General features: G+C 35.8%; 1 protein-coding gene across 3 annotated transcripts in view; it reads right to left on the bottom strand.

Annotated features, from left to right (window-relative positions):
• Positions 1 to 1,415: 1,415 nt before the first annotated feature.
• The window catches only part of LOC139114749 (BTB/POZ domain-containing protein 8-like), a 45,368-nt gene continuing 35,938 nt past the window's right edge, over positions 1,416 to 10,845 (bottom strand). The window contains exons 8-16 of one of the 3 annotated variants that reach the window (XM_070676636.1): positions 7,693 to 7,789; positions 6,961 to 7,049; positions 6,355 to 6,457; positions 6,071 to 6,253; positions 5,197 to 5,334; positions 4,401 to 4,530; positions 4,109 to 4,176; positions 2,254 to 3,748; positions 1,416 to 1,603 (exon numbers count right to left, since the gene is read on the bottom strand). In XM_070676636.1, the coding sequence (XP_070532737.1) occupies positions 1,581 to 1,603; positions 2,254 to 3,748; positions 4,109 to 4,176; positions 4,401 to 4,530; positions 5,197 to 5,334; positions 6,071 to 6,253; positions 6,355 to 6,457; positions 6,961 to 7,049; positions 7,693 to 7,789 (2,326 nt within the window). In that variant the 3' untranslated portion in view covers positions 1,416 to 1,580. Of the gene's footprint in view, positions 1,604 to 1,779; positions 3,749 to 4,108; positions 4,177 to 4,400; positions 4,531 to 5,196; positions 5,335 to 6,070; positions 6,254 to 6,354; positions 6,458 to 6,960; positions 7,050 to 7,692; positions 7,790 to 10,845 lie in introns of those variants that run through there. The other 2 variants (XM_070676634.1, XM_070676635.1) reach the window with 2 other exon arrangements.

The following is a 10,845-nucleotide window of genomic DNA, read 5'->3' as shown; positions in this document are numbered from 1 at the left end:
AGAACATTCTGGATTGTTATGATAAATGAAAGATAACAGTGTCATGAAAAAATTGGCAGATAAGATATCAACAACTTTCCAAATTGCATACACACATTTTTTTTCAGCTGGTTAGTCTTTTTATAATAACAAACAGCCAAGTCTCTTATTGTGTACTGTATGTGAGGGATAAATCAGCCATTGAACACACAAAGTCCATGTTTTCATTCAACTCACATGCTGGGGTTTGCTTTGGTGTGGAACTCTGAACTCAAACTTGATCTGCATTCCCCTATTCTAGAGTACATAACTCAAACCTAACCAATAAGAATGACAGGGAGGGACCAAAGCACAATGGATAAAAGGATTTCAGCACATTTAAAGTATACAGTACAAGATGGTGTATGTGAAAAATTAACAATAATATATGCATGTGTGCTTGAATTTGCCAAATTCTAATGTTGGAATGGTGTTGTCATGTAGAACTATTGCTGAGCAGTTAGCAAAATCTGAGAAATCTTTGTAGCAGCTTGGATTTTGTTGAGTGAAGGAATGAGTGAATTGAAGTGTAATTATAGCTGACAGAGTTTACAAAGCATTTGTAAAAGCTATATTCATAAAGACCAACCTTCAACCCTGATGATAAAGATATTAGTTGCTGTCAGCATCATTAACCCTTCTGCCACCAAATTTTGGTAAAATCCTGATTGTTTCTATGGTATGATTGATTCCATACCCACAGATATTGGGACAGGAGGGTTAAATTGGTGCTAAATATGTACATGTGATCAGTTTTTGTACACAGAGTTAAGGTATTTGCTACAGTCATATGTTGAACAAATGGAAGACCATACTCACTTGTTTTTTATATGAAACCTTCAAACCAAACAATTTTTGATATTTCAAATGAGAATCATACATGTCATTTTTGAAATGTTTTTATATAAGTGGTACATCTTAAAAGCCAGCCAAAATGTACCATAAACAAGGTACTAAAAGTGTAAATTAAATTTATCATGAGACATGATATTTGATTATCCAGAAAATATTTCTAACATTCAAATGTACCTTTTGTAAAGCCGGTGACACTTCATCAAAAGGCAATTGAAGATTACAAACATTTCTGAGCCATATGTGCAGCAAAAACCATCAAACCAAGGCCAAATGTTAAACAAATAGGCTGGAAAAACAGAATAAATAAAGATTGTCAACTGCTGAGGCAAAGAAGACAACACTATGAAAGCTGTGATGTTTCTTATTATAAGATGTACACTTAGTGTTCAAAAGATGTACACTTAGTGTTCAAAAGATGTACACTTAGTGTTCAAAAGGTTTGTGGATCCCTCAACCTGTTAAGAAAGCAAAGAAAAATGCTTAAGGCAGTTTTTGAAAGCAAATATTTGACAAAAAATACATGATGTATAAGGAAAAAAAGAGGAGTAGTTTAATTGGTATGAATTGTTGAAATTTTATGCAATGAGTGATCTGATTGGATGACAATCTCATTACCATTGACTCACCAAACCAAACTAAAAGCTCTCTTCTGGTTGGTGAATCAGAACAAGGACATTACAGCCTTGCAAATATAGAACACTGGATTTTCAACATTGAGCTGGTTTGGATTCTGGAAAGTGAAAAAACACACAGTAACAGGATTATGATGTAACATTTGATCACGATTGTCAGTTGGTGTGTGCACTCTAGTCTCAACATAAAGCTATGATTGTTTTGGACAGATCTTTGTAAATTTTGTATTTTCAAAATTCATGTATAATATTTTACAGAATTCAGCCAAAATGTGGTATTTTACAATTCAAGTGATATTTTGTTTTAAAAATTACCATTCACACCTGCAATGGAGAGTATACTTCCTAGAGCTCTTTACTGGAGTAACAGAAATTTGTATCAATAGGGAAAGTTGGCTGGCTCTTTGAATAGCAATTGGACCCAGAAGACAAATAGTCACCAATCACAACTACAAAAGACTAGACTTGAATTTTGTCCGATGTTGCTTTTGAGGTCCATGATATTCTCCTTTTGTTCTTCAGTTAGACCATCAAGTAAAACATCAAATACTGCAAAGCTTGGGTTAAAAGTGTACTTTGGGTGTATTTGTGTGTGTGTGTGTCAACTCATTTCAAAAACGTTTCTCTCAGGAATACACGTTTGCTTGAGTGTTATGTGTTCACAGCCCTATTGTGTAAGTTGGGCTAGGAGTTGTAATAGGTCTGGGGATACCAGACCTGGGTCTGTTTCTTGTGCCTAGTTTTCTACCTGGAGATCCTGGTGATGAGCCAGGAGAACTTGAACTGTTGATGTTGTAGTCTTGATTTTCAGGCATTGTCATGGACACAGTTGGTGACTTCTGTTCAGGAGATTGGTTGTATCGTAAATGGGATGTCTCTTTGTTCCCTGCTCCACTGTAAACTCCATACTCTGTGGTCTGGTATCTCCTCCAACTATTTCTGTGTTTGGATTTGAGTTGAGGCTCACCATCAGCTGGTGACTGTGATGATAGCGATGATCTGCCTGGTGACACCGGTGATCGTAGCTGCCGAGGTGAATGCAGTTCACTGGGTTCATAGAGTGAGTCTGGTGATGTGGTAGGTCTTACTGTATGATCCTGATAGGAATAGTCACTGGAACTACTGTACATAGAACTTTCACGTGAAAACTGACCAGACTCTGCATCACTTATCTCTTGTTTCCGAGGTGATACAACTCTCTCCTTCTTCCTGACAGAACCATCTCGTCTCCATGACGATGTTCTGTACTCTGCTGTATCACCTACATCTGAGAGTGTTCTCCCTATCTTAGTGCCTGAACGCTGTCCAGAGAAGGAATACCTCATTGAGGTCACATCCTTTGTGTGTCTGGTAAATGCCTCAACCTCCATCGATTGCTGTTCTCCAAATTTATCTGGGCTATATCTCTCAGTGGTTTTTGTACTCCTGTAAGGTTTTGGACTTGGTGGCACTTTGGGTCTTGCACCTGCATTAGACTGCATGGATTGGTTGGCTGTATGTGATGCTTTGACTGGACCAGATGAAAAGTCTCTTTCATCTGGCAGTTCCTTCCTAGGACTTGTAATCCTGCTTCTGGTGAACTTTGTTGGACTGCGTAAATTGGATCTAATTCTTGGAGTAGAGTCTTTGCTAGTGGCATTTACAATATTCTCTTTCTTGTCGGTATCAATATTTGTATTTTGTGAGCGATTCAGCAATCTGTCTTTTGTTCCGTCACTCTGGGACCTGACAAAAGTTCTGTTGGGATACCTGCTAGATCTGTTCTCAGTAGGACTGGTGGGGCTTTTGGTAGCTGGTGGAGTTGTCTTTGTTGACCTGAGCACCGTTGGACTAGCACTTGCTGGTCTCCTGGTAGACTGCCTTCCTACTGGCTTATCTACATTTTGTTTGCTACCAGGAGGTGATTTTGTTGAAAGTGTTGACGGCCGAGTGATTGGCACGGTGTTGCTTCTTGTATCCATTACATTTGTTGAATTACGTTCGGCTCTCTGCTCAGCTCTGCTGGCCGTTGCAAGCTTGGGTTGTCGAAAACTGTGTGGTCTTTCTTTGACTGGCTTGTCAGGGACAATATTCTTAGAGCGTACTGGCTTAGGTGATGGCATACTACTAGGCCGTGTTTTATTGACAACTGGTATGGCAGTTTTTGGTCTGACAGGTTGCTTTTCTGTACTTGCTGAAGTTGTTTTCCGCAGTGATGTAGGTAATCGACTCGGTCTCTTAATAGCAGAAACTCCTTGGCTACCCTTGAAAATGAAAAAAATGTAGAGTTTCAGATATATTGTACTTATCACATTCACAGCCAAATGATGATAGTCCTTCAATCAGATGAATGTACCTTTCAGCCATGTAACATAAGGAATTATAAGTTATATAGCAAATCACTAGTTAAAAGTGTACTATATAGGCAGTTGAATGAAGCAAAGAAAAAGCATTCACTTTTACAAACTGTTTACACTTGAGAACAATACCCATCGCCCTTTTACTGTTTTTTCGATTCTCTGTCATTGAATCATGACGGCAAATTTGGTGCATTGGTCATTTATAGTATCATATCGATATGCTGGAAAATTGAACTCTTTGTTGAATGAGGATATACAACTTACTGCATAGGAACTTGTAAGAAGTGGTTTAGGTGCGGGCATCTTCCTTGAATCATCCACAAAGATTGCATCTGGGGAAAAAAATTAAAAAATACATTTCTGTGAAATGATAAACTATCACATGACATAGGTACATCAAAACGTATGAGATCCTTGGCGTGAATACAAATTACAATGATTGGTTCTATGAGACATCCAGTCTACATATGGCTTTGTTAAAACTTCAAGTACCCCCTGGTTGTTTAATCCAACGTTACCTTTGCAGTCATATCTATACACTGTACATGTCACTTACCTCTTTTAATTTTTTCTCTGAGATCATCTGGTATTAAATGCCATTCCTTTGAATGTAAAAGGAAGTTGACATTGTTGACAACATAGTTCAGTGTATTTGTGTATGCCATGTTTATCATATCAACGATATCCTGAAATAAAAGAGAAATAACTAAATTAGTTTTGAAGACTCTGTACAGAGAAAAACTTAAAGCCCCAATAGCTGCAAATGTTTAACAACCCGATCTCAAAATATCCTTAGTTTTCCAAGAGTTTTCTTTGAACAAGACCAATTAGAGACTAAAAAAGTGTATAACGCCACCATGACTATCAAAAGTGGCATGTAAATTCAGAGGTTTTAACGTCATTTTAGATTTCCCGCCGTTTTTAAAAACTACTCATATGACAGAGAAAATAAAGATTAAAACAACAAAATGTTGGCCATCGTGTGTTAAGCATTCAAGTAAATGGCATCATGCTTGTTTCTGGTATGATCATGACGTGTATGTGCAGGAAATACCATTTTATTGGTGCGGCACCTCTTTAATATTAAGTCTGTTATAATGTGTAGGCATGGCCCAAGTTAGCGAGTAGTGATACTTCAATACACGTCCTTCAGTTAGCAAATTTACACGAACCAACTTTGGTTTGAAAATAAAATCATGAAAATAATGCACAAAATTAGCAGCTATTGGGGCTTTAAAAGATGTCTACTATACATTCTTGCTAGTGAAGAGTGGTGGAATTTTCGATTCCACGTATAGTCATCAAAACATGATGAAAAGCATAGATGCATAGAAATATCTGTTTAACTTTACCTGATTCCAGTCTTGAAATTCTGCTCGTCCTTTTAAGGAATTAACAGCTATAAACATCTTACAAGCATTGTCAACAGTAAGATGGTCAATGGCAGTGTTGAATATGGCTTCTACAAGTGTGGCACTCCAAGCCATTCCCTGCACCAAAGAAACGAGAAATGAATAGTTGGGTTTGACTACATATTGCACATACATGGTAAAAAAAATATAGTAGATGATAAGGATATAATGCAAAGTGATCATGCAAGATTTTAGTCAATTCTACAAGGAGATTCCTTTCTATTTAGTGTTTGCTGGTCTTGTATGATTATAAATATTATAATTTTTCAGTAGTTTTTCAGCATTCTGCGAATGAGTTCAGTAAATAAAATTATGTATACCCAATATCAATCAGTTTACTACGCCAATAAATCTGCTGTTTGTTTTGGTTGGACCTATCAACACGCTGGGAGTCAAATTAATATCAGAAGTATCAATCAAAACTCTGAAAAGATTTGACACCTATTGACAAATAATTTGAACACAGTTTGTTTTTGAAGTTTGTTTTTGTACCTCAATAACCATTCACAAATATTTTTTAAAGAATACTTGAAGTGGTACTGGTATTTGTCATAATATTAATAATGGGTTGTATGGTTTTGACCTGGCTTAAATAACTTTCCAGTGAAATTTTATGTGGTCTAAGAGCGATCACAATAGTAATCATTTAATACAAATTCATTCTTCTGATGGAAGAAAATTGAAATTTAAATATGATCAAAAAAGTTAGCAAAGTATAACAAGATCCTCTTAGGACAACAGTGATGTTGATGCAATGACGTACATACAAACACTTGGTTATACGATAACAGTGAAATTATACACATCAACTTACCGACAGAAGAATTCCGAATGTTTCATGATTGATTATAGTACAAAAATTATCCACGATGTATCCAACGCAGGACATATGCAAACTGGTTGCTAAGTGATGGACTGGCTCTACCCATTTGACATTGGGAAGGCTAGTTAAAAGCTTGTCACACTGCATTGCCATGGCAACTGCGTTGTCTTGACACTGTCAAAATTAAGGAATATGTAGACAAAGTTGTCAGACGCAGATCTGAATGAAGTAATGAATTGTAAATTTCAGTACTCTAATCAATTTTCGTAACTTACTAGACTGCTAATGGCGAAGTCGTATGAGTGTTCCAGAATTTCCTGAGATTGAGTGACGAAGGCTTTGGTGCACCAAACCTTGTCTAGATGCTTAGCTATCCATCTGTAAAACATGAACAAAGTTAAACATTAATCTGTAAGCTTATTACTTAACAGAACTTAGCCTCAGCATGAAGAATTTTGTTATAATTACAGACTGTAGAATCAGTTTCAAAATGCAAAATTTCTAACCTATGGCATGACTTTCAGGAATTCAGGTTTTCCTTCATTTCATTATTAGTTGAAAAAAACTGAATAAATAGATTTTACATGAATACCACGTTTTCATTTCTGAATGACCACTACATCACTGTGAGATAACATCTGTCTATTTTGCTTAGCAACAGACCAGCAGTAAGTTTTGGATCAGTGTTGTTACCTGAAGCTTGTAATCATTTCAAAAAGAATAGACCTTTTCAATGATACAGCTGAAGTTTAATTTGCACAATGCATAGCCAACATTTAATCCAGTTGATCTACAGAAATTGATGTTGTGTAAATTAGTTCTGTTGTCTCTGATTTTAAAGTTAAAACAATTTTGATATGAATGAAAAGAGAAATTCTTACCGTAGACAATTTTCTGCTATAGCATGTAATCCATACACTGTTGCTAAGGCTAAACATTCAGGCACTCCGGATATGCATGCATTACATGGCTGAAATCAAACAAAAATACAATATAGTAATCTACACATATTTGGAAAGAAAGTTTTCATCATAATGGCAGAGCAGGAAAAGATGATTGATCAAGAAAACTGTAATTAGACAGAAACTGTATTTAAATGTAGCAAAGCACCTCATATTGGTATATTGTATCTAAACAGCGTAGCACCTCATATTGGTATATTGTATCTAAACATAGCGTAGCACCTCATATTGGTATATTGTATCTAAACGTAGCGTAGCACCTCAAATTGGTGTATTGTATCTGCAAACTTATTGTTGTTTATATGGCAGTTTACTGAATGACAAAAGTCAACTACTATTGTAAAATGTGAAAAAAATCTGGCCGATACAAGTATATAAACACCTTGCCCAATATGAAGTTTGCATATGGAACATGAAATATTATCTTTAACAGTTCACAGGAATGAAAACACTTGGTAGAATTTTTGAAAACATTAAAAAAAAACAGCTGATGAGAAAAGCAAACTGAGTTAGTGTAGTAGAACAGGTGACTAAATTCAGATTCTGAAAGTTTATGCTTTAGACACCACATTCATCTTCATTGACAAAGATTGACGATGATTGACAAGGTTTTCTTGAATGAGAAAGTAGCAACTCACAACAAAACTTTACCTTATGAAAGAAATGGCACTTGTCTCGTCTGAGTATGAAAGCAGCATTATCTTTCAGACCATCAAGGCCATACATATCTGACATTTGAACCAGTTCACTGCAACAGAACAAATACCATAATATTTTTACAAATTTCTCAAATAGAATTTTAAAAATTGACAGAGTTCATCATTAGAGGATAGGTCAAGTCTGTTGGTTGTGTTGATAAAATCTATCGTCAAATATTCAGAGACAGATACTTGACAGTCAACATGTTGAATCCTTTATTTCCAATATCCTGTTGGTGCAAGTCCACCTTTAATAGAAACTTGAACAAATATATCTGTGAACTTCTCAGCATCCTAGCGTCACATTTTTCAAATAACCAAACCTAGAAATAAGCATAAGCAGATATCTGCTTATTGACTTTTATACACCTGGGAGTGTTATATAACTTGACATCATGTATACAAGTATTGATCTAAGTATTTCACATCGTTGTTGATGATCAAATTGAATTAATTTTTTAGATCAAACTGGAAATTGACAGCATTTTAACCCTACAAAATCCATCAGACTTGATTCCTCTTTGCATAGGCCTTTCACCCATGTTACCTCTGCAGTATGGACTATTCCAAGCTTGTGATAAAGCGAAGTTTTCTCTTTTGTAAAGGAAACAAGGGTGAAAGGACACATACAAATTATACAGTTGTTTACAAGTGTAAGACTTAATATGAAAAAAGCCACCATCACCAGAAGCTTTGGTTATGATCTGCAGAAATAAAGTAGGTACTGCGACAAAGAATTAGAATACAGAAATAAATTTAGCATAAAGTGGTTATCTACCAATCGGCTCCAACCAGCTGATTTTTCCACTGGAAAATTTCATCCTCAAACCTGCAGAAAAGCTGTCTGTCAGTTTAGGATTTGTGTATCATGCCCTGTTGTTTAACGTGAAGTTTGCTTGTGTCCAAATTTCTGTTGATAGTGTTCTCTTCACATAGAGCACACTTTGTCAGGTCTTACTTGACAGTTGTTGATGGTTATCTGGCTATGTAATGGTGTTATTGATAAAGTCAGTGAGTAGAGGTAACAAGGATATCAATGTATGGTACTTCTAGATACATGGAATGTGTCTTGATTTTGAAACTGACAGACCGTGATTGTACAGGGTGACATATTAAGTGTGAAACAGGAATTTTCAAACTCCTCAAAAGACTTCTTATAGAAGACATGTACCTGTAAATTCAAATTCTAAACATGATAGCAAAAACTGCCAAAGAATATATGGAAATATCAACAACGTGAACATAGAAACACTTTGTAACTGATAATTGTATGATAAAGTTGCAGACATAATAACTTGAATCAGAAACTATGTTGTCATTCAGTCGAAGACTTCTAACAAGATGCAACTTAGGTACCGTAGTCTGTGCTTTTGCTGTAGGACATTGAGTGCAAAATAGAAGGGAAAACCATCAGTGTCTTTTGAGCTACAGAAAGATTTATAGTTGAAAATGGTTGCTACAAAAAGAGAAAGGTAAAGAATTAGCCAGAAAATCAAACTTGTTCTGGTGTCCCGTGTTCATCAACACTGCTTCCAACCGCTTTCAAATTTTCGAAAAAAGTCTATCTCACAACCATAAACCAAGGTGACTCTCAGAGAATCTGACAATCAACTGTTTTAAGACATATTATTCAATACTTTGGAACTAGGAATTCTATTGGCTACAGAATCATGGAATTTCATATCAGTTACATTACATCACTCACAAATTTGTCAATTTTGGATCATTTCTAACAGGTGTGGCACGCCAATTCCAGATACCCAATACCACAACTTACTGGTTCAAACACAGAATGTGATGATAAAATGCCACAAGAAATGTACAGAAAGCAAAGAGTTTATCACACCGCTGGTTTACACATGAAATGATGAGACTATTTCAGAACAGAACTCTCTGGAAAAACAATACAGTACGCTAAAATTGAAGTCCTCAGCCCTAGTGGACCCTACAAATTACCAGGACATTGTCCATCATACACATTGTCATCTCAGACATCTTTGCTACGATCCAAAACTCCTCTTCCCTTGTTACAAAGGTTACCGTGTTATTTGTTTAGTGACTACCATCATTACCTCAAACACTTTAGTTTTCTCTGCAACTTTTGTATTTTTTTTTATTACTAAAAAGCAATAAAAGTGTAGATTCATAGGTACATTACATAAGATTGCCACAACCTGTAATGAGGAAGGGACATGAATTTAAAGCATCAATCTAGACTTGCTACTGTGAGTTCATTTTCATAAATTTTCCTCTGTGGATTTGAGTTAGCAGCGAGCTGCAAAGTTACCAGACAGAGAGTCACATAGACACATGAACAGTTCTTCTTTGCCGACTCTCATCAACCAACATTTCACATACTATCATAGATTTCTGAAGAACATAAAAGAAGACCTAAGCTACCTCGGACCCATTCAAATCACAAAGTTCTGCATGTAGAAGCAAATTTAATTTTTTGAAATTTGACTTTTTTAGCTCTCCATATAAAACAACCTGGCAACTTCAAGATTTTTAGTTCTGGTCTGTAATTCACTCTTGACAACATTTGCCTTGTTTCTTGCAGGCTGATCATTTTTCTGTACAAGAATATTTTGAAATACCCATCTATTTTATCTTCAAATATTAAAAGTTTGTGGACTATATGAAATGCCACTATAAACTTATCAGTCACATGGAGAAGAACTGTTGTGTAAAAACTGCAATGTGGAATATAAATACCAAGGAATGAGATGAGTGTTTTGCTGTGGTCAATGACACATTCTGTTCATTCATGATGTAAACCCTGTTCAACTAGAGATTATACTCATGTTTCCCAGGCATGGTTATCATCAATAGTTTTTTATTTATGCAACACACTGCTGCTCTGAGTAAATGCAGCCTTGTTTATACCTTAGTAATTTCATTTTGAGCAGTCGCTATGTAAACTCAAACTTCAAAAGACAATCGCCACACTAACATCACAAAACACAAACGGAAAAAACAAGGGGAAAAACCATGCAGAGGGTAGACACTGACTTAATTAATGCCGAGAAATAAATTACAGAAATTAAAGCAAGAAAACAGGTTACATTACTAGATGAAGTGTTGTGTGTATTTTTTAGTAGATACC

This window comes from Ptychodera flava, chromosome 16 (genome assembly GCF_041260155.1).
Source record: "Ptychodera flava strain L36383 chromosome 16, AS_Pfla_20210202, whole genome shotgun sequence".
Classification (NCBI taxonomy): Eukaryota; Metazoa; Hemichordata; class Enteropneusta; family Ptychoderidae; genus Ptychodera; species Ptychodera flava.
This window is presented reverse-complemented; position numbering and strand designations above follow the sequence as displayed.